The sequence below is a fragment of the Liolophura sinensis genome, chromosome 11, assembly GCF_032854445.1.
Source record: "Liolophura sinensis isolate JHLJ2023 chromosome 11, CUHK_Ljap_v2, whole genome shotgun sequence".
Classification (NCBI taxonomy): domain Eukaryota; kingdom Metazoa; phylum Mollusca; class Polyplacophora; order Chitonida; family Chitonidae; genus Liolophura; species Liolophura sinensis.
Genome location: NC_088305.1, coordinates 23,622,126 through 23,645,520, shown reverse-complemented (window position 1 = coordinate 23,645,520; position 23,395 = coordinate 23,622,126). Strand labels below are relative to the sequence as shown.

Sequence of the window (23,395 nt, the reverse complement as noted above, 5' to 3'; positions counted from 1 at the left end):
TTAGCAGTGGGCTAAGTACTGAGCCATGTCGGTGTTTAATCAGTGCGTCTGCTTCTTTTTGTCATGTCCTTGTAGACTCCCTCCCCAATTCACCTTCAGCCCAGACTCTGGTGACCTCAAACCCCTGGCGAGTCAGACCTTGACAGTTACCTTCACGCCAACTCATGCCCAGTCGTTGAAAACCATGTTCCGGGTGCTGGTTGCAGATGGACAGGATTGGTGAGTTATTAACAGATGTACTGGTCATGTGCTACGTGTTAGTGTTGGATAAAAGGTCAAAATTGATCTGGAACTTTTAGTATCCAACTATATAGTTGTAGATATGTATGTCACTCTTGTTGTAATTCTGAAGATGCAATCAGATGGTCTTCTAACCCACGGCTTATAGAACAGAAGAATCAAAACCTGTCTTGCCTGCGAGTGGCTGGTAATCTGATCTCAACTTCTGTACAGGAGAAGGGGAAATTGCAAGAATTTTGACTTCAAACACTTTTTGTAAGCTCATATTATACATATACCTTAGTTTAATGTATTTGTTTAGAAAATGTTTAATTGATCATGTGGCATTCACCAAATAGCATTTGGCAATAACGGTCTCCAGAATTCAGTATCACATTTGTAGATATAGTCTACTTTATATCTATGCCTCATTTCTCTGTTACAGTACACTCAGTGTGTGGTGAGGTACAGCTACCCCAGGCATGTCTGCCGTCTAGTGACCTCTGCCTGGATGAGGTCTACCCTGGGGGTCACCATACATATTTCACTCTGATATCTCTTCCTCTTTTCTCTGTTACAGTACGCTTGGTGTGTGTGGTGAGGTACAGCTACCCCAGGCATGTCTGCTGTCTAGTGACCTCCATCTGGATGAGGTCTACCTGGAGGTTCCCCTGACAAGGGAGGTCACTCTGCTGAACCAGACACTGATGAAGACGCAAGTACCAGTGGCAGAAGGTGACTCAAGGAAATAGTCTGGAAATGTTCTAGAATATAGTCTGGGAAATGTTAACTGACATAGTCCAGAAGTAGTCATTGAATTTACCAAGAAAATAGTCATTGGTATAGCCAAGGAAATGTTCATCAATATAGTCAAGGAAATGTTCAACGACATAGTCAAGGAAATGTTCAACGATATAGTCAAGGAAATGTTCAGTGATATAGTCAAAGAAATGTTCAGCGATATAGTCAAGGAAATGTTCAATGATATAGTCAAGGAAATGTTCAACGATATAGTCAAGGAAATGTTCAGTGATATAGTCAAAGAAATGTTCAGCGATATAGTCAAGGAAATGTTCAATGATATAGTCAAGGAAATGTTCAGTGATATAGTCAAGGAAATGTTCAGTGATATAGTCAAGGAAATGTTCAACGATATAGTCAAGGAAATGTTCAGTGATATAGTCAAGGAAATGTTCAGTGATATAGTCAAGGAAATGTTCAGTGATATAGTCAAGGAAATGTTCAGTGATATGGTCAAGGAAATGTTCAGTGATATAGTCAAGGAAATGTTCATCGATATAGTCAAGGAAATGTTCAGTGATATAGTCAAGGAAATGTTCAGTGATATAGTCAAGGAAATGTTCAGTGATATGGTCAAGGGAAATGTTCAGTGATATAGTCAAGGAAATGTTCAACGATATAGTCAAGGAAATGTTGAACGATATAGTCAAGGAAATGTTCAGTGATATAGTCAAGGAAATGTTCAACAATATAGTCAAGGAAAAGTTCAGTGATATAGTCAAGGAAATGTTGAACGATATAGTCAAGGAAATGTTCAGTGATATAGTCCAAAGAAATGTTCAGTAATACAGTCAAGGAAATGTTCAACGATATAGTCAAGGAAATGTTCATCGATATAGTCAAGGAAATGTTCAACGACAGAGTCAAGGAAATGTTCAGTGATATAGTCAAGGAAATGTTCAACGATATAGTCAAGGAAATGTTCAACGACAGAGTCAAGGAAATGTTCAGTGATATAGTCAAGGAAATGTTCAATGATATAGTCAAGGAAATGTTCAAGGATATAGTCAAGGAAATGTTCAACGATATAGTCAAGGAAATGTTCATCAATATAGTCAAGGAAATGTTCATCGATATAGTCAAGGAAATGTTCAGTGATATAGTCAAGGAAATGTTCAGTGATATAGTCAAGGAAATGTTCAGTGATATGGTCAAGGAAATGTTCAGTGATATAGTCAAGGAAATGTTCAACGATATAGTCAAGGAAATGTTGAACGATATAGTCAAGGAAATGTTCAGTGATATAGTCAAGGAAATGTTCAACAATATAGTCAAGGAAAAGTTCAGTGATATAGTCAAGGAAATGTTGAACGATATAGTCAAGGAAATGTTCAGTGATATAGTCAAAGAAATGTTCAGTAATACAGTCAAGGAAATGTTCAACGATATAGTCAAGGAAATGTTCATCGATATAGTCAAGGAAATGTTCAACGACAGAGTCAAGGAAATGTTCAGTGATATAGTCAAGGAAATGTTCAACGATATAGTCAAGGAAATGTTCAACGATATAGTCAAGGAAATGTTCAGTGATATAGTCAAGGAAATGTTCAACAATATAGTCAAGGAAAAGTTCAATGATATAGTCAAGGAAATGTTCAAGGATATAGTCAAGGAAATGTTCAACGATATAGTCAAGGAAATGTTCAGTGATATAGTCAAGGACATGTTCAACGATATAGTCAAGGAAATGTTCAGTGATATAGTCAAGGAAATGTTGAACGATATAGTCAAGGAAATGTTCAGTGATATAGTCAAGGAAATGTTGAACTGATTTAGTCAAGGAAATGTTCAATGATATAGTCAAGGAAATGTTCATCGATATAGTCAAGGAAATGTTTAATGATGTTGTCAAGGAAATGTTCAACGATATAGTCAAGGAAATGTTCAGCAATATAGTCAAGGAAATGTTCAGTGATATAGTCAAGGAAATGTTCAGTGATATAGTCAAGGAAATGTTCAATGATATAGTCAAGGAAATGTTGAATGATATAGTCAAGGAAATGTTCAGTGATATAGTCAAGGAAATGTTCAGTGATATAGTCAAGGAAATGTTCAACGATATAGTCAAGGAAATGTTCAGTGATATAGTCAAGGAAATGTTCAATGATATAGTCAAGGAAATGTTCAATGATATAGTCAAGGAAATGTTCAACGATATAGTCAAGGAAATGTTCAGTGATATAGTCAAGGGAAATGTTCAGTGATATAGTCAAGGAAATGTTCATCGATATAGTCAAGAAATGTTCAGTGATATAGTCAAGGAAATGTTCAGTGATATAGTCAAGGAAATGTTCAATGATATAGTCAAGGAAATGTTCAACGATATAGTCAAGGAAATGTTCAATGATATAGTCAAGGAAATGTTCAGTGATATAGTCAAGAAAATGTTGAACGATATAGTCAAGGAAATGTTCAGTGATATAGTCAAGGAAATGTTCAACGATATAGTCAAGAAATTGTTCAGTGATATAGTCAAGAAAATGTTCAATGATATAGTCAAGGAAATGTTCAGTGATATAGTCAAGGAAATGTGCAAAGATATAGTCAAGGAAATGTTCAATGATATAGTCAAGGAAATAGTTTCCTTTTCACCGATATTTACGTTGAGCTTCTTTAGGCAGGAGGATGCTGACGTTGTTCCACCTTTTCACCGATATTTACGTTGAGCTTCTGTAGGCAGAATCATGCTGACATTGTTTCCACCATTTCACCCCATATTTACGTTGAGCTTCTGTAGCAGAAGGTTCCTGATGTTGTTACCACCATTTCATCGATATTTACGTTGAGCTTCTGTAGGCGGAAGGTTGTTGACGTTTCCAACCATTTTACCAATACTACTCTGAGCTTCTGTAGGCAGAAGGTAGCTGACGTTGTTTCCACCATTTCGCAGATATTTAAATTGTGCTTCTATAGGCAGAAGGCCCTAACTCGAGTTTGTCAGCCTCACAGTGGAACCTAGTGAGGGTATTCTACAGCCACGAGAAGAACTCCAGCTCACGCTACACTTCAGGGCTCACAGACAGGTACAATAGTAGACTACTCAGAGTACACATCGGTTGGAACAGATATGACACATTTAATGTGCACAAGATGTTTTTACTTGTATTGCACTGTATTAAGGAAGGTTTTAAAATAAATTAGTGGACACACTGCTGAAAAATGCAAATGACTTTATTTGCAAAAAGTTTTGGAAACAGATTTAAATGCACTCCTGAAAGAATATTAAAAGGTAATGAGACCTGTTAAAATAAAATAAGATGATCGTGATGATCATAATAAGAAAAAGAAACGTTTTGTTTTTGAAACATAAGATTTTGTTTTTTATATAAAATTCAAAGAAATTTGAAATTTAACATTTAAATGGCTAGTTAAATAAAGTTTTTTTTATGTGGGTTGAAAATTGAAGTTTTGATTCAGCGCTATGTCCACGTATGGGAACTTTCTGTGACCACATTTATTTAAAAAAGATTACATTGACCATTTTCTGTAATGCAATTTTACCTGTCCATGATTCCGTCACAATTTTTGGGCATGTTTACCTGAAAGGAGAGAAGAATGTTTTCAGTATTTTGCATGTGCTTTTTTTTCATAGAACATTGACATTTTATTTGCAGGCTGAGCTATCTGATATCCGTGTACCTTGTTTAATTGAGGGAATGGACAATCCTCTGTGTTTACAAGTCAGCTGCCAAGTTAAGGGGCTGTCTGTAAATTACAGCGTCTCCCTAGAAGGCCAGGGTGCCAGGTGAGTATAACAATGAACCAGCCCAGACCAATTCAAACCATATACATGTATACATGTAAATGTATATCAGGGGGTCGAAATTAGCACATGTCCACATCACCCAGACATGTTAAATTTCTTCAGGGCAAGTGGTTTTAACAGTTGTAGTTTGTGTGTGTTGGATTGGTTGATGGTTTTTGAGGGTGGACAAAAATGTAAATATTGACAAATTCCCGAAACTGAAGAAATAGTTACAGTAAAATACATAGACATGCACATTCTTTCTATATTATACAAATATCAGTTATGGCACTGATTCTGTGTCCATATTTTCAGCTGACAGAATGTGTCTTTTCTTATGGCCTACACTTACATACAAAGACTTATTTACATGTATTTGATTGGTTGTTTAACACCTTATGCATACTGTGGACTTTTTCACTTGTACAGTGACTACAGGTAGCAAGAGGTGGAGTTGAACCTCCACCCTCATGTATACGTCAGGCGTTGATCGCCTGTTTCAGAAATAGCTGAACTAACCAGCAAGGGTTCTCACATGAGCAAATAGAAAGCCCCTTCAAATGAGACAGAAAAGCCACAAAATAATTTATAAATATTCCATCTAATGTTACAAAGCTTACTAACGCTATACTGTGTATTTATTCTCTATCAGAAAACTGCGAGTGGTAAAATTGCAGATTCATGATAATGCCATAAAAAAATTTGTGCCATTCCAGTGAATTCATGGAGAAGTTGAAACTTAACTTTGGCGAGGAGACATACTTGGGTGACACTCCCAAACAGTACCTGCACATCATGAATGAGTCGGGAGTCACAGCTCCATTCTCCATCAACATGGAGTATTTCTGTGCCAAACCACCTACCCCACCCAATGCCACCCCTGCCTGTCAGGGTCAGTTCACTGGGTTTAGGCAGCAAAAAGGGTAAGGATCATCCATTGAAGTTTTTTACCTAACAAAATGGAAAGCCTTTTTGAACAATATTTACTGCCTTTTAAAATTGTTTCAATTTTTTTCAACTTATTTTCTCTTCAGTGGTAATGCAGATATGGTAGATATGCTGTGTTTGATGTAAAATTTCATCCATTGCTCTCGTGCAGATATTTCTTTAGTTATTTGATGTCTTTTGGAAGATAAAATGATATCAACATCAAAAATAATGTATTATGACATTTATTGGCCTCTAAAAATGCACTTTTTGGGGGTGAAATTTACGATCAATCACAGTATCACATTTAGACGTGTGTCAGATACATACCAACTTTTTTTACCCGAATTATACCTCTTTTCAAATTGGAGACTTAATACTGCGAAATAATTTTTGTGCATTCTTATGTCTAACATGTCAATGTGAATTTCCAATCCCTCTAAATGTTTTGTGTTTTTTCACCTTCAGACAGAGAAGAGTTACCCTAAGTCGGACTCCCAACTTGGCTGATCCATTCTCAAGAACATCATCGAAGGCATACCAGGGTTTGTATACCAGTGCTGTCTAAAGTTGACACCAGGATAAAACATTCTCATACACAATCTTACCAGGGTATTGTACAGTATTATGGCATTTGCCAGCTCTGTCTAAAGTTGGCACCAGGATATATAATATGTACAATCTTCCAGTTGTTTAGCCAGCTGGTTAGAACAGTGGGGCCTTTTGGGGTATTGTATTAAAAGTACGGACCTCAGACCTCTATTAATTAACCATAAATCCCAAACATTCCATGGCCAATAAGCTTTGGTGCATACCTGGCCCAGTGAATAGTCACAAGTACTAATAGGGTACTTATTCCGGTAGGAAAGAGATTAAAGGACACATGAAAAGGGATATATATGTTTTCTTTTGTTTAACAATCTGGTCTACAATAAAGTAAAGAAGAACCTTTAAATTTTATTCCCGTGCGGTTTATTGGATACATGTAGAGATTTAGATTTGGATTTGGATACATTCAGTATTGATCTGGGCATTCCAATCGTTAGTTCTCAAGAGCTAAAGTTTTTGTCCACACTTGAACAGGTAGTAGTGAAGATTTCTAAAGGAATTGGATGCATTTGCCATATGTGTTTCCAGAGGTTTGTCAGACCATGCTAAGGGAGGGTAATGGAGCGGCCTTCCTCGTCTTTCCTGCCTGTGGAGAAATAAAGCCATTCCAAGAGGAGATCATTGAGGTCACAGGCTTCAGTGACATGTGGGGAGAGTACAACGACAACATGGTTGTCAAGGTAACATCTGTTTCTATAGCAACATCTACTTCTCATAAATTATTGCAGTGCATTCAGCGTTTAAGTTTTGAAATTTCTTGAAATTCTAACTTAAAGCATGCATAGCATATTGCAGTTTTATTCTTTTTTGTTTCAGTAGGTAATTATTCTAATAAAAACATATGGAATTTGCCTTTATTTTTTGTTTGACTGTTTTTTTTTTTTTATTATTTATTATATAAAATGTTAATTGTTGGGGTTCATCATCTCTTAAGCCTTGTACATCTATATTGTTACCTTGTTGATTACCTCAGGTTGGAGATTTAGAGGCGGTCCTTATCCCTGTCCAAATGAATGTGGTTGGCTGTCCCCTCAACTTCCAGCTCACTGCCGCTCATCCAAATCAGCAACCAATCATCAGGTTTGATGCATCTTACACATGGTTACACATATTAAGTGTTACCGCAGTTATCATTGGTTGACTTATGTTCCATGTATATCTGGAGTGATCTTTGATGTGTGCTGGAGAATAGTATGTGTGTTAATTCAAGAGTAATAAATGTGGATGAACTTGAGGAGAAAAGTTATCTCCCTTTGTGTGGTTTTCATTTAAAGTTATCCCCCTTGATTCCCCTCAGTGGTGTGCAGCCGTAAACTCATTAAGCTTCACATTTCCCAGCCACAAAGACAATATTGAGACATAGCACTGAAAGTTTGAAACACAATAAGAATATTCAGAGCTGCATGTAAGACTGCATCTTTTGCTGCTTTTGTCAAGCATATATAAACCAGGTAGCTGTTTCCAGTGGTGCCTCAGTACGCATGGATCATTTATGTCTATGTTACAACGTTACCATCTTTGGCGACAGTGCAGAATTCAACTCCAGTCCAATCTCTTAAAACATGTTTTTCTAAATTTTCAACTGGAAGCTGTCTTTGAACCCATGTAGAGTCAGATGTCACAAAGAGGGGAATCAAATACACGGATTTTGCTGAACTGTGTGTAACTGTAGAGTGAAATAATTCCAGCAGTGATGAAATCTTGATTATGCATACTGGAAACAGCTGTCCAGTTCATATTGCTATGAGCCATCTATAAAAAGGGTCTTTCAAGATAGATTAATGTTATTACTGTACACGATGATTTCATTTGAGGCGCATATTATTTTTTAACACTTACACTTAAAAGATAAGTTTTGTACACTTAAAAAGATAAGCCTTGTACATTTAAAAGATAAGTTTTGTACACTTAAAAGATAAGTTTTGTCCACTTAAAAGATAAGTTTTGTACTCTTTAAAGATAAGTTTTGTCCACTTAAAAGATAAGTTTTGTACACTCAAAAGGTAAGTTTTGTACACTCAACAGATAAGTTTTGTACACTTAAAAGATAATTTTTGTACACTTTAAAGATAAGTTTTGTACACTTAAAAGATAAGTTTTGTCCACTTAAAAGATAAGTTTTGTACACTTAAAAGATAAGTTTTGTACACTTAAAAGATAAGTTTTGTCCACTCAAAAGATAAGTTTTGTACACTCAAAAGTTAAGTTTTGTACACTCAAAAGATAAGTTTTGTACACTTAAAAGATAAGTTTTGTACACTTTAAAGATAACTTTGTACACTTAAAAGATAAGTTTTGTACACTTGAAAGATAAGTTTTGTACACTTAAAATATAAGTTTTGTACACTTAAAAGATGGATTGGTGTTTTTGTGATGTGTATTTGATGTCTTCCATTAGAAGCAGATTTGGGTAATGTGATGGAAATGTGGGTTGGATTCACAGGTTTGGAAGTCACATAGCTGGTACAGCCCCAGTTTGCAGGAAAATGAAAATAAACAATACAAGTCCTTGTGGTATGTATATTGAAAGGACAAGAATAATATTAATATCATTTCTCTGCTTCACAGTATAGTATCTTCATTATTAAATAACTCATCAGCCTGATTGGTTACAGTGATTGAAGTTTTGAAATTAATTGTCCAAATTGAATACCTTTCATATCTTCTCCAAATATTATGGGTATTATATATGGGTTATATGGGTATATGGGAAATTAAAATTTAAATTGACTGTAAACAAAAAAAATATGAGTATGGCATTAAACAACAAGCAAATAAATAACTAACTTATTGTCATTAATGCCTGTCTGTCTGACACTGCCCTTTTCACAGACATCCGCCTTGACTGGGAGGCATTCTACCAAGCCCCCAATGACAAGAAGCTGGTGGACTTAGTAGTGAAATGTGGTGACCCTTTCCCACCGTTAGACCCCCAGGGCAATGAGATCGTGCCGACATTGCCAGGTAAGTCTGATCTCTCTAGTACTGGCATGGTACACTTGTACACATGCCTGGGAGCTTACATCTTGATAAACTCTTCCTCTACCACTGTTTCTAACTTTATCATTTACACCTCTCCTCGGCCGCTGTTTGTCTGTAATGTGTAAATGTGTTGCAGGTTAAATCTTGACTTTCAAGAGAACAGGTCATGGCTGAGTGTTTAAATGTGATTTGCTGGTTCAAACCTGACCTTGGTTAGGGAATTTGTAGGTTTCCCCCACCCTCACTGTTTGCAGGGCTTGGGGCCTTGTTGACAGTAAGTTGCCAATGTCAGTTGCTTGGCCATTTGCTTTGTCTAACATTGATTGAAGACTATTGGTCTACAACCAGTGTGGTGTGTATATGTGTACATCAGTTGTTGGTTTCTCATCTGGCATTCCAAATTCCTCCTCCAGTACAGCTGACCACCATTGTATAAATGAAACATTTTTGAGTATAGCATTAAGAAAAAATGAAAATGATCTTGACTTTCAGGCACGCCCACAATGCAGCATTACAACACTGATCGTATCTGCGACTCGCCAGACACACTCCCCCTGCTCAGTCGTCAGACAACCCTGATGGACACTCACGACCGCGTCATTCCATCCACTATTGAGGAGAGCCCGTCCCAAGGCCAGAGGGACAAGATCGTCACCGTCTGTCTGCGAGTTCATGATGGCATCGCGTCAGAGCGTCCCTATGATGTGTTTCCGAAACAGCTGGTGAGAACATCAGGGTCTCTTACAGAGATAAAGCTCTTGTAACAGGAATTCCTGCATTTTATCGTGAAGATTCGTAAAAATGGTTGACTGACATATGAATGTGCCAGATCTGTTTCTAAAACCTGATTTCACTTTTACATGAATTTCACGTAAACAAATTTATTGTTTAGACATTTTATCTTGTAAAACAAAAAATAATAATTTGCTATGTTGTAGATTTTTTAGGAGCTTTATCAGATAAAGACATGTAATTCAAAGGTTTAGTTAAGGACGTTGTTAAATTCTGGACTTGTTCCTGATCAAAACAGAGACGTTAAAAACTGTTTCTTGATACTTTTAAATGGAGTCATTCCATTGCGGTAATTTCCTGACAAAATTTAAAACTTTTCACAATCACGGAACAGTTAAACAATTTCTAATTTGAAATTATATTTCAAGTTTTCACTCTGTTTTCTAATGTAGGGTTAATTTTTGTGTTTGAACTGTTTATTGTAAAAGTTTTACCTAAAACCATTCAACAAATTTTTTATTTATCTGTTTATAAATATGTATATTTTGTTTTATAGACTTAAATCATTATGTCAATAGTATTACATGGAGTAGAGAATGGTATTATAACAGTTTTAATGGTTTCCATCCACCAGACGATTCCTGCCAAGTCTAGCAGCATCGTCACCATACGCTTCACTCCGCCCCCAACAGAAACCATCTCCATGGGAATGGATTGTCATGGATTTGCCCACGCCTACCTGACACTCAGTGAAAAGGTACAGGTATTACAGACGTGTTGGTAGTAACCTGACGAAAAAAATGTAACGGTTAATTTTAATGTGGCTGATAAAGTTAATACCGCCATTATAAAGTGAGATTTTCTATTGTTTTTATGCTTGGGGTTTAACTTCTGTTGTGAGGGTTTGGGAATGTGTTGATGTTGGTGTTTGGTTAGACTTTGTTTTCTTGGTTAGACACATGGATCGGTATGTACAGTGTACATTATGCGGTGTGTGAATGACCTCAAATTTCTCCCCCAAAAGGTGCATTTATAAAGGCTAATATATGACATAAAATATGACTTTTGGCACTTAAGTTTTCAATTTTCCAGTAGGATATCATCATACTTCCCAAACAAATCTCAAAATACCTTTGTAAGATCAATAGATCAGAGTTAGGCAAAATACAACTTTACGGGAGAATGTCCTGGGAAAAAGTCCTGGGAGAAAGTCCTGGGAGAAAGTCCTGGGAGAAACTTGTGGTCATTTTGAGAATATTGAGGTTGATCGCTGTACGTTTAATATAATACACATTTGTTGTGTTAAAGCTTTTAAGGCTTTATTTATTTATTAGAATGGTGTTTTATGCCGTTCTCAAGTATATTTCGCTTAAATGACTACAACCAGCATTATGATGGTAAAAAACCAGGCAGAACCTGTGGGAAACCCACCACAATCGGCAGGTTGCTGTCAGGCCTTCCCACGTACGGTTGAAGAGGAAGCTAGCGTGAATGGGACTTGCAGCAACATTATTGGCGAGAGACTCCTGGGGCCAGTTTCATGAAGGTCACTTGTCTAAGTACACCCTTAATTAACACGATGACATATGTTGTAGAGATATGAAGTGCACTTAGCTAGGGTTACCTGACACTAAATATGCTTCTTGAAAACTGACCCCTTGGTCATTGTGCTGTGCTGGCGTGCTAACCACCTTGGTCACAGAGGCCCTGTTAAAGCCAGGTCATAGGTTTGTCTTGTGGGATTGCAGAAACTTTTTCTGTCACAGGCATTTTTTGATTGATGAGCTACCCCAGATGTCACAAATCCCTTGCTGAGATATATCCACTACATGCAGACACTGATCACAGGTTGATGATTAACATACGGATCTAATTTGCTTGTCGTGTATGCCCAAACTTATCTGGACAAGTTACCTGCTACATTTTTTTTTCTCTAAACATGGTACTTAGCAGTGCTAAACATACCTGAGAAAAAGAAAGGAAAAGTGGATTTCAGAATGATGTCTGGTATATACATGTACATGCAAAAGTGAAAGTGAAAGTAGATGGCCTGCCAGATCTAAATTACAGTGATGAAGAATCTGATCATATCACTTACCTATTAAATGATAAATCTAACTAACATTGAGGGGAGTGAAAATTTACCTGTCTCTTTATGTGATTTGTGAAACGTATGTATTAATTTATTGCAATAAGCTGTGTGAGGGCCATGCCTCCAAATTTAAAAATCCTGAAATGGCCTGTCAGGACGTGTGATAAATATAAATCAGCAAGCTGGGTCCGGTTGTTCAAAGCTGTTTTAAGACTTAATACCAGATTTAATTTAAAGCCAAGTGTTCAATTTTGTTTTTAACTCAAAAATAATTGCATAACAGTACATTAAATATGAAGTAAATCTCCTTCTCCTGTACTTTGACTTTGGACAACTGCATTAGCTGCTGAGTTTGCATAGCTAAAATTTTGAATTTAAATATCACTTACATGTAATACCTTTATTACATAATACACTTTCAAACAACTAGGCCCCATGTTTGGTAGTTTTCCTGTCAAACGTCCTGTACAGCTGTAGCTGTGCTATGGAAAGGGGAAAATTTAATCCAGGTGAGACGTTGCTCCTGGTGAGCCGTAATTTAGCACCTATACTGCTACCATGGGTTTCTCAAACATTTAGCCAATTGGGTATCCTTCCTTCCATTAATCAGCCTGAAGCCTCAATCTGGAAACACCTGTAGACATGGTTAACCTGGTGTGTGGGCAAAAAAACTATCTACAATACATATACTTGTAGCTTAATTATAAATAAGGATAAATACGTGCAGTAATTTTAATTAAACACAAGTATCATTTTCTGTCGCAGGACTCCAGTAAAGATGGGCGATTGCGAAGGAAGCAGGGGTTTGACCTTGAGACATTGAGAGTGGATATGACAGCACATGTCAAACCAGCACTGTAAGTCATCCGGATCCTGGGCCTGAATGTCAGTACTACTGTTGATGATAAACTGATAGAACGTGTGGACTTTCGTTTTTACGGCAAACTTTTGACCACTGGTATATGTACATGTACATGTAACTCTGTTCAATGGGCTGTATTCCATCTTTCTGGTATTGTATCAACTCGGAGCTTATTCTTAATTTATATCCCATTCTTCCTGATGTTCAATTTCAAAGTATATTCTCACCATTAATACTCATGAATAAATGCAAGGTATGTATCTCATTCCTTCTCATATTCCAACTTAATTCTCGTCTCATGTCATGTTCATTCTCACATTGGGCCCTGTTCATTCTCATATTGTGTCCTGTTCATTTCCACAGCGAGTATAACCTGTTCATTCTCACAGCTAGTGTATCCTGTTCATTCTCAAATTATGTCCTTTTTCATTCTCACAGCAAGTGTATTTTGCTCATATTCACAGTGTGTCCTCTTCATTCTCACATTATATTATGCTCATTCTCAGTGTTCTGTTCATTCTGGTATTGTGTCTTGTTCATTCTCACAGCTATAGTGTCCTGTTCAATTTCACAGCTAGTGTGTCCTGTTCATTCTCTCCGCTAGTGTATCCTGTTCATTTTCACAGTTAGTGTGTCCTGTTTATTCTCACATAATGTCCTGTTCATTCTCACAGTTTATTGTGTTCATTTTCACATTGGTTTCTGTTCCGTTCACAGTATGGCCTGTTCATTGTCACAGTGTATCCTGTTCATTCTCACATTGTGTCCCCTTCGTTCTGACATCTAGTGTGTCCTGTTTATTCTCACAGTTAGTGCATCCTGTTCATTCTCATATTATATCCTATTCATTCTCACATTGTATCCTTTTCATTCTCACATTGTGTCCTTTTCATTCGCACATTGTGTCCTGTTCATTCTCACATTGTGTCCTGTTCATTCTCATAGTGTGTCAGGTTCATTCTCACAATGTGTCCTGTTCATTCTCACAGTGTATCGTGTTCATTTTCACATTGTGTCCTGTTCATTGTCACAGTGTATCCTGTTCATTCTCACATTGTGTCCCCTTTGTTCTGACATCTAGTGTGTCCTGTTTATTCTCACAGCTAGTGCATCCTGTTCATCCTCACATTATATCCTATTCATTCTCACATTGTATCCTTTTCATTCTCACATTGTGTCCTTTTCATTCTCACATTGTGTCCTGTTCATTCTCACATTGTGTCCTGTTCATTCTCATAGTGTGTCAGGTTCATTTTCACATTGTGTCCTGTTCATGCTCACAGTGTATCGTGTTCATTTTCACATTGTGTCCTGTTCATTGTCACAGTGTATCCTGTTCATTCTCACATTGTGTCCCTTTTGTTCTGACATCTAGTGTGTCCTGTTTATTCTCATAGCTAGTGCATCCTGTTCATCCTCACATTATATCCTATTCATTCTCACATTGTATCCTTTTCATTCTCACATTGTGTCCTTTTCATTCTCACATTGTGTCCTGTTCATTCTCACATTGTGTCCTGTTCATTCTCATAGTGTGTCAGGTTCATTTTCACATTGTGTCCTGTTCATGCTCACAGTGTATCCTGTTCATTCTCTCATTGTGTCCTGTTCATTATCATATTGTGTCCCATCTATTCTCACAGTGTATTGTGTTCATTGTCATGTTGTACTTTTTCTTCACAAGGCTGACAATAGAGTGTACCGAAGAGGAAGGAATGAGATTCAGAGGGGCTATGAGTGATCTTATGCACGGAGGAGTGGTGAGTAGACTGTTTTTAGCTGGTGTGTTCTCAAGCTGTAACATTTCAGTCAGCTGGTGTGTTCTCAAGCTGTAACATTTCAGTCAGCTGGTGTGTTCTCAAGCTGTAACATTTCATTCAGCTGGTGTGTTCTTAAGCGGTAACATTTCATTCAGCTGGTGTGTTCTCAAGCTGTAACATTTCAGTCAGCTGGTGTGTTCTCAAGCTGTAACATTTCATTCAGCTGGTGTGTTCTTAAGCGGTAACATTTCATTCAGCTGGTGTGTTCTCAAGCTGTAACATTTCAGTCAGCTGGTGTGTTCTCAAGCTGTAACATTTCATTCAGCTGGTGTGTTCTTAAGCGGTAACATTTCATTCAGCTGGTGTGTTCTCAAGCTGTAACATTTCAGTTAGCTGGTGTGTTCTCAAGCTGTAACATTTCAGTCAGCTGGTGTGTTCTTAAGCTGTAACATTTCAGTCAGCTGGTGTGTTCTTAAGCTGTAACATTTCAGTCAGCTGGTGTGTTCTCAAACTGTAACATTTCAGTCAGCCGGTGTGTTCTTAAGCTGTAACATTTCAGTTAGCCGGTGTGTTCTCAAGCTGTAACCTTTCAGTTAGCCAGTGTGTTCTCAAACTGTAACATTTCAGTCAGCCGGTGTGTTCTTAAGCTGTAACATTTCAGTCAGCTGGTGTGTTCTCAAGCTGTAACATTTCAGTCAGCTGGTGTGTTCTCAAACTGTAACATTTCAGTCAGCTGGTGTGTTCTCAAACTGTAACATTTCAGTTAGCCGGTGTGTTCTCAGACTGTAACAGTTCAGTTAGCCGGTGTGTTCTCAGACTGTAACAGTTCAGTCAGCTGGTGTGTTCTCAAACTGTAACATTTCAGTCAGCTGGTGTGTTCTCAAGCTGTAACATTTCAGTCAGCTGGTGTGTTCTCAAACTGTAACATTTCATTCAGCTGGTGTGTTCTTAAGCTGTAACAGTTCAGTCAGCCGGTGTGTTCTTAAGCTGTAACAGTTCAGTCAGCCGGTGTGTTTTCAAGCTGTAACAGTGTGTGTGTGTAACTCTGGAGGGTTTACCACCATCAGGAGCATGCATTTACCATGACCATCAAGCAAGAGCATAGCATGTTTTAACCACGTGTTCAATTATTTTTCAGACAATAAAGTTAGTAGCATCATCTTCTCCAGATAACCATAAACAACCTTACTACATGTAACTTCCCTACGTGTTTGACCTATCAAACATGCTACACAGAATTGTTCATTATTCGCAGATGTCTGCAGAAAGTCTGAACGTGTGCAGTGCTCTGCTGTCCAATCAGACCCAAACAAACATGACATTCCGTCTGCGTGTGAAGAGTCCATTTGTTCTGGTGGATTTGGATCCAGCATCAACTTCAGATGGTGCCACCAGTTCATTCGTCACTGACATGTGCTCGCTGAAACCCCAGCATAGCTTATTGGTAAGCTCACCTTTTATACCTGTAGTTACCTGTAGCTCACCTGTAGTTAAGTAAACACTGATGGGCTGCTTTAAACAGAGATTTATAATTGTTGTAACTTCATTTAGAATTAGTTTGGAATAGGAGTTGCTAACTGAGGTAAATTGACAAGAGGCCTTATTTCACTGTTGTATACAATGTATGTGTGAACAGTTGCCAGTTATCCCACTATTGTCACTGCAGTGGTTTTACTCTCTGTGTTGTGTTTCTTTTATAGGTATATTTAAAATAGGTAAAGACGACAAACAATGATGGCATCCCAACTGTTTCTCGTACTTACATGTATATTATACGTTCACATGTACATATGGTGTGAAGAGACATAGTTTTTAATAGATTTTATCTTAATAAAAAAAAAATTCATTTTTTGAGATATTTGTTCTATTTGAGATAAAAATGTCTCAAAATTCTTAAAAAATAATTTTTCTGGAAATACACAAGTTGCTTTTCAAGCTTTTCTGACATCAGAAATCTCTTTCGCTGTTCTGGCGTAAAAAAAATATCTAAAGAAGTTTTAAAAAATTACATATGTAATTGAGAAGTATTAACTAATGTCAGCAAATATCCCTTATATAATCAAGTGTAGGGCTTGGGTAATAAGTGTTACGCATAAATCAATCAGTCGAGGTTGTATCTTGCAGATCAAAGTGGCATTTAAGGTGGACATTGATCTGCTGAAGTACTTGGATGCCCTGGAGACAGGGGAAGAAGTGGATGGGATAGAGCTGGATGTGAACAGTGGAGAGAGGAAGCTGCAATTCCTCTATGACCTTTTCATAGAGTTCAACAACTCTGCTGTACAGGTACGTGTATATTGTGGTTAGGGCTACAGACAGGTGTTCTTGCCACCACTGATAAACCCCACGGCCCACTTGTTCAGATCTGTTTAAATTAGACTTAATACCGGATTTAACTTTAATCTAAGTCTTCGATTTTGGACTTTGCCTAAAAAAAAATTGCATAACAGTATATTAAATATGAATTAAGCTGCTGCTGTTATACTTTGACTTTGGACAACTGCAATTTCTGCGTAATATTTTAAATATTAGCGTTAGCTAATACACTCTCCAACAACTGGGCCCTGACGGTCATTGAAGTCACAGACTTTAATCCAGGTCTCATTAGGACGTCAGGAGGTTTGTCAGGTACATTGCCATAGGGACAGTGGTTCACTGTAGGCTCATCCAAATATAACATGCATAAATCTGATATTTGTTAATATGTTCTTGAAAAAAATGGATTCTTAAAATGCCTCGTTGAACACCATTAACAAATTAACCAGTACTCTTAGTTGTGTTGTAAAGATTTCCTAGTTGGAAGCTATAGTTACCTCAACCAGTGTTGTAAAGATTTCCTAGCTGGAAGCTATAGTTACCTCAACTAGTGTTGTAAAGATTTCCTAGTTGGAAGCTATAGTTACCTCAACCAGTGTTGTAAAGATTTCCTAGCTGGAAGCTATAGTTACCTCAACTAGTGTTGTGAAGATTTCCTAGCTGGAAGCTATAGTTACCTCAACCAGTGTTGTAAAGATTTCCTAGTTGGAAGCTATAGTTACCTCAACCAGTGTTGTAAAGATTTCCTAGCTGGAAGCTATAGTTACCTCAACTAGTGTTGTGAAGATTTCCTAGCTGGAAGGTATAGTTACCTCAACCAGTGTTGTAAAGATTTCCTAGTTGGAAGCTATAGTTACATCAACCAGTGTTGTGAAGATTTCCTAGCTGGAAGCTATAGTTACCTCAACCAGTGTTGTGAAGATTTCCTAGTTGGAAGCTATAGTTACCTCAACTAGTGTAAAGATTTCCTAGTTGGAAGCTATAGTTACCTCAACCAGTGTTGTAAAGATTTCCTAGTTGGAAGCTATAGTTACCTCAACCAGTGTTGTAAAGATTTCCTAGTTGGAAGCTATAGTTACATCAACCAGTGTTGTAAAGATTTCCTAGCTGGAAGCTATAGTTACCTCAACCAGTGTTGTAAAGATTTCCTAGTTGGAAACTATAGTTACATCAACCAGTGTTGTGAAGATTTCCTAGTTGGAAGCTATAGTTACCTCAACCAGTGTTGTAAAGATTTCCTAGCTGGAAGCTATAGTTACATGTACCTCAACTAGTGTTGTGAAGATTTCCTAGTTGGAAGCTATAGTTACCTCAACCAGTGTTGTAAAGATTTCCTAGTTGGAAGCTATAGTTACATCAACCAGTGTTGTAAAGATTTCCTAGCTGGAAGCTATAGTTACCTCAACCAGTGTTGTAAAGATTTCCTAGTTGGAAACTATAGTTACATCAACCAGTGTTGTGAAGATTTCCTAGTTGGAAGCTATAGTTACCTCAACCAGTGTTGTAAAGATTTCCTAGCTGGAAGCTATAGTTACATGTACCTCAACTAGTGTTGTGAAGATTTCCTAGTTGGAAGCTATAGTTACCTCAACCAGTGTTGTAAAGATTTCCTAGCTGGAAGCTATAGTTACATGTACCTCAACTAGTGTTGTGAAGATTTCCTAGTTGGAAGCTATAGTTACCTCAACCAGTGTTGTGAAGATTTCCTAGCTGGAAGGTATAGTTACCTCAACCAGTGTTGTAAAGATTTCCAGTATTGTAAAGTTTGATTATTTATTATTTAATTCCTGATAACAAAAACTAGTTTTGCCATCAAAGGCATCATGTTGAGGCCTTTATATGCTTCTGAACAAACTTTCGGTGAAATAAAGTTTTGTATTTCACCTAAAATTTAGCAGGTTTCAGATTACACGTTTTGCTTGATACTGACTGGTTCATCCACCTTGTAGTGACGCAGAAGATTTTATTGTGAAGTTTGATTAATTTCTGAACACAAAAAACTTTATAATGTTGGTCTCAAGTGTATCATTTTAAGGCTTTTACTTGCTTCTGAAAATATTTTTACACACCAAACTTTAGGTGAAATACACTATACTTTATTTGAAATACAGTATATATTTTAGTTGACCTAAAGTTTAATCCCTGACTAAGTTACTCATGTTAAGCTATTCATAGGAGTCAAATGATCTTTAATAGAAAGGCTTGGTTGGAAGATAGGCTGATATCCTACCGGAAATGTGTGTAATATTAGTATTCAGTAACAAAACTCTAATACTTTATTGTGACTTGGTTCATCACCATAGAAATATATGAAAGTGTAAAACAACAAAGCAGGAGATATTCTAGTTTCTGCTGATATTTCTTGAAAATATAATTTTATAAAATAATGTGGGTGAATTAATATACAGTTACATGCGTAATTCACAAAGTGTTTTGATGATTGTTAAAGCATATCTGTGTCATGGAGAAGTTTTACATGTCATACACTTGAATCTTGTTAGGAGAACATATTGATATTTGCCGTCAAACTTGCAAGCCTGTTTGTCAATGTCCAGCATAATATATTGGCACAGAAACACTCATCATATATCTGAAACACTCAATTTAAATTTGATTTGATGGGAAATATGTATAAGCTGGAATGCCAGTTGAAAAAAGCAGACTATTTAGTCATTCTCTGTTGCAGATACACTCAAAATATTCCTCTAAAAGTGCTGAAATGCTCTCCTCTAAAATCTTAATTACATCTCCCACCATGTGTTCATTTTTAATACAGTCTTTGCACCAAAAAGCTCAAAGTTTATTGAAAAACAATCAGTGGTGACCCAAAACTCTTACTGTTCTGATTCTCACTGCATTGTCTTTCATGTCCAGCTTTCAAAAACTTCAGTAATTAGTTTATAGACTCTTATTTGTTCACTTGTGTTAAACTTTCAGAACCTCCCACTGCACGCCACACTGTCAGTCCCCTCCCTGATCTTGTCTCGAGACACCCTGGATTTTGGCACCTGTCTGGTTGGTCAGAGGAGAGAGATGGACCTGATAATCAGCAACAAGACAGCGTCTGCCAGCCACTGGACTGTGACTACAGGTCAGTGTGAACATTTAAGCCAAACCTGCAGTACTGGGCTAGAGTGTACTGTATAGCAGCCGATTCCACAAAGCCATTTCTGACTCAAACTTTGAGACAGCGCTTAAAATTTTGGTACTGGATGTTGAAATTTTTGATACATTTCTCTTAAAGGATACATATAAACAAATAAAAATACAAAAAAACGTCTCAGCTTTTTTCTAGGGGTGTGAAAATGACTCTCAATTATGACTTCCCTAAGGCCCAATTGGTCAGTCTGGAAATCAAGTAGGGACATCAATGGTTATACCTCTCAAAGTAACTTTGTAGGGGAAATTGAATTGGGGACTTCAGTGACGTCATTTCTCTATATTTCGATCACTGTCAGAAAATACACATGAACTAGACAGGTTATTAAAAAATATAAAATATGCCTCAAAAATGAATTTTTTTCCCTCATTTTCCTTTAATTTATACTGTTTTAAAGTGTTTTTTTTATATATTGTTTAACATGCCCAAAAATATAAAGCTCTAAAATCGTATCCAAAATTTGATTTAAGTCAGAAATGGCTTTGTGAAATCAAACCCATGCTGGTGGTATATGACTTAGTGGCATAGGCAGCCTGAGTTACAAAGCTTTTATGTCAGCAGTGAGCTCGAGTGTTCAAGACCAGCTCTTGCCAACCTGGCTGCAGCCTCATGTCAAGAGTGCTGCAAGTACCTGGTCAAGATGGTGTGGTTTTCTGTGTGGGCCCTGAATGGTTTCCTCCTTTGAATGTGAGCACTGAACTCTGATCTCCGAGCTCTGGGTTAGAATTGAGATATTGTAACTTGTGATTTGAAGAATATACTTGTTTTGGGGACATTAGGGAGAGCGTTAAGAGAAATTGTCAATTCCCTGGGCTCGGCAAGGATTCTTCCCACCATACATGTATAATGCTGGCCATCAGCATATAATTGATCAGAAATATTCTTGAGTACTCCATATAACTCCAATCAAATAAAATAAAATATGAATAAATATATGAAAATAAATGAACAAATTGGGAATGTTTAACACCTAAGATGTGGAACAAAGAAAAAAAAAGGTACTAGTGAATATGTGTCATAAAGAGATTGAAAAAAAAGATGATTTCATGAAACCATCAATGTTGGCGAAATAAGTACTGTAAACAAGATAACTTTGCTAATTGCAAACTAGAGGTTGCATAACTGCTGATATATATCTTGTTTTGGTTTTACCCATTGGCCAAATTTTTGCCTATGTAGCCTTAGGCGGTAGGAAGACCCAATGATTTTCTGGAACTTTTTCAGTCTCTTCAGGGTAATTGTGTTAATGCTCATATTCTGTTTTGTGGCAAGTTTGTGTCACAGAACCTTGTTGGTTTTTCATTGACCATGACCGATTTCTTCAAGGCCACTGTAGGTCATTTTAGTTATATTTCTTGACAAGAAAATAAACTCAATATTTCGTGAAGATTTTAAGCATTTTAAACCACATCTGAGCATCCTATTCGTGTAGAAGAAGCCTAGATTGTTTTTCAGTAACGTTTATCTATTTTTTCAAGGTCCCATTTAACTTACAGACTAGCTCGTGCAAGCCTATTTATGATCGAGAGTTAGTTGGTGCATTGCACACTATCTTTAATGATGGTATGTCTAATGAACTCTGTGGCTTTCATTGATCATGGGTTCTTTGAAAATAGCTGCCGTCTGTTTTGATAAATACTTGTGCACAAGTTCTGTGTGTAACCCCTCAGGACAAGAAAAAACAGTTGGCGCCATGCATAAGTTTGGCATTCCAGTACTTTTAGTATGAGATGTAAATTGTCTCAATTTGCATGTTACATGTATGTTACTTGTTTGTTTTGCTGTGTTGTGTTTTGTTTTTATTTTGTTTTCCTTTAGGTTTTGTAAAGGACTGTAATGTTCACTATTGTGTCGCCTTTTCTTTGACAGAGACCCAGACAGACACATGCATTCCTGAAACCTTCCAAGTGGTCCCCTCTAGTGGTGAGTTGGAGGCACACGTCACTTACGTCTCCAACAGCAAGTCTCTCATCAAGGTGTTCTTCACAGCCAAGTAAGTCCTTATCAGAGTGTCCTTCGCTGCCAAGTAAGTTTCTATCAAAGTGCTTTCACTGCCATGTAAGACCTTTCAGAAATATAAAAACATCAATTTCATTGATGTGTATGTATATATGGAGCCATGATATTGATAAAAAAGCATATCATTTCATGGGATGTTAAGCCACACAACCCCAGTACTAAAACTATGCAAGATATCAGTGTTGGCATCCAGTATGATCCAGCTGAGTTTGTGTTTGTACCTCCTTGGTCTGTATGGGAAGTTTGCCCCACTGAGCCATTGGTGAGAAGCTGGAAGTGATTGGCACTTGTATAGCACTTTTAGTGGAATAGGCTTTGGTCTCCTTTGGTTTGATCTCTGGAAGTACTGAACAGAATTCAGTAAGACTTCGTACGTGAATTCACTAGTCGGCCTCCGAGAACGTCTTTAGCACAAATCACATTTGGTATAGGTGTAGTGTCCATCACCACCACCAATGAAAATGCATGTAGAGTTTCACCGATGACTGCCAATCCCGCAGGAGGTATGAGATATGGGTGAGAGCAAATGTCTCTTGACGGACTTTGTGACGCATGAGTTCATATTTATTTCTTTGATTGTTGTTAAACCCCATACGAGTTTTTAACTTGACTGTCATTTTCAAGGGTGAAGGAAACCGGTCATGGTCAGTTTAATACTTGTACTAAAAAACTTTCCTGCAGGTGTTATTCATATATGCCCTCTATGTTGGTGGAAGACAAGCTGAACCAACCATACGAGCATGGTGAACAACTATCATGACTATTTGTCACCAGACACATGCCAAAGCCCCACATGCACTGAAACGGAGGAATCTGCAATTTCCATGTCCACTTGGGCATGTAACGCTATTCTCTTCAAAACTACTGAGCCATTATTATTGGTACAGTATGAGGAATAGCATGTGTTGACCATCTAGAGGGAAACGTTGTAGGCAGCAAAACTGACCTATAGGTCTACTGGGAGTTCACAGTTTTAATACTTGAAAGTTTTATAGCCCCGAAATTAGCGAACCAAATTCAGTAAAATTTCATTCATGTGCATGTTTATAAGGAGCCACTGGTTGTCGCCTCAGACTATTATTTATATTGAGTGTGGTCAGCATAAATGGCCTTTGACATACTATTTTTTTGTTTCTTACCATTGCAACCGTTATGCCATTAAGTACATAGC

At 37.3% G+C, this 23,395-nt stretch overlaps 1 protein-coding gene across 1 annotated transcript in view; it reads left to right on the top strand.

Annotated features, from left to right (window-relative positions):
* Window positions 1-23,395, top strand: part of LOC135478211 (deleted in lung and esophageal cancer protein 1-like) — a 46,319-nt gene that overhangs the window by 22,034 nt on the left and 890 nt on the right. The window contains 18 exon segments of the mRNA XM_064758482.1: window positions 76-219; window positions 800-970; window positions 3,962-4,043; window positions 4,635-4,765; window positions 5,482-5,688; window positions 6,161-6,237; window positions 6,830-6,981; window positions 7,275-7,381; window positions 8,745-8,815; window positions 9,134-9,265; window positions 9,776-10,005; window positions 10,650-10,772; window positions 12,873-12,964; window positions 14,654-14,729; window positions 15,985-16,173; window positions 16,854-17,015; window positions 19,983-20,136; window positions 22,075-22,198. Coding sequence (XP_064614552.1) covers window positions 76-219; window positions 800-970; window positions 3,962-4,043; window positions 4,635-4,765; window positions 5,482-5,688; window positions 6,161-6,237; window positions 6,830-6,981; window positions 7,275-7,381; window positions 8,745-8,815; window positions 9,134-9,265; window positions 9,776-10,005; window positions 10,650-10,772; window positions 12,873-12,964; window positions 14,654-14,729; window positions 15,985-16,173; window positions 16,854-17,015; window positions 19,983-20,136; window positions 22,075-22,198 — 2,424 coding nt within the window.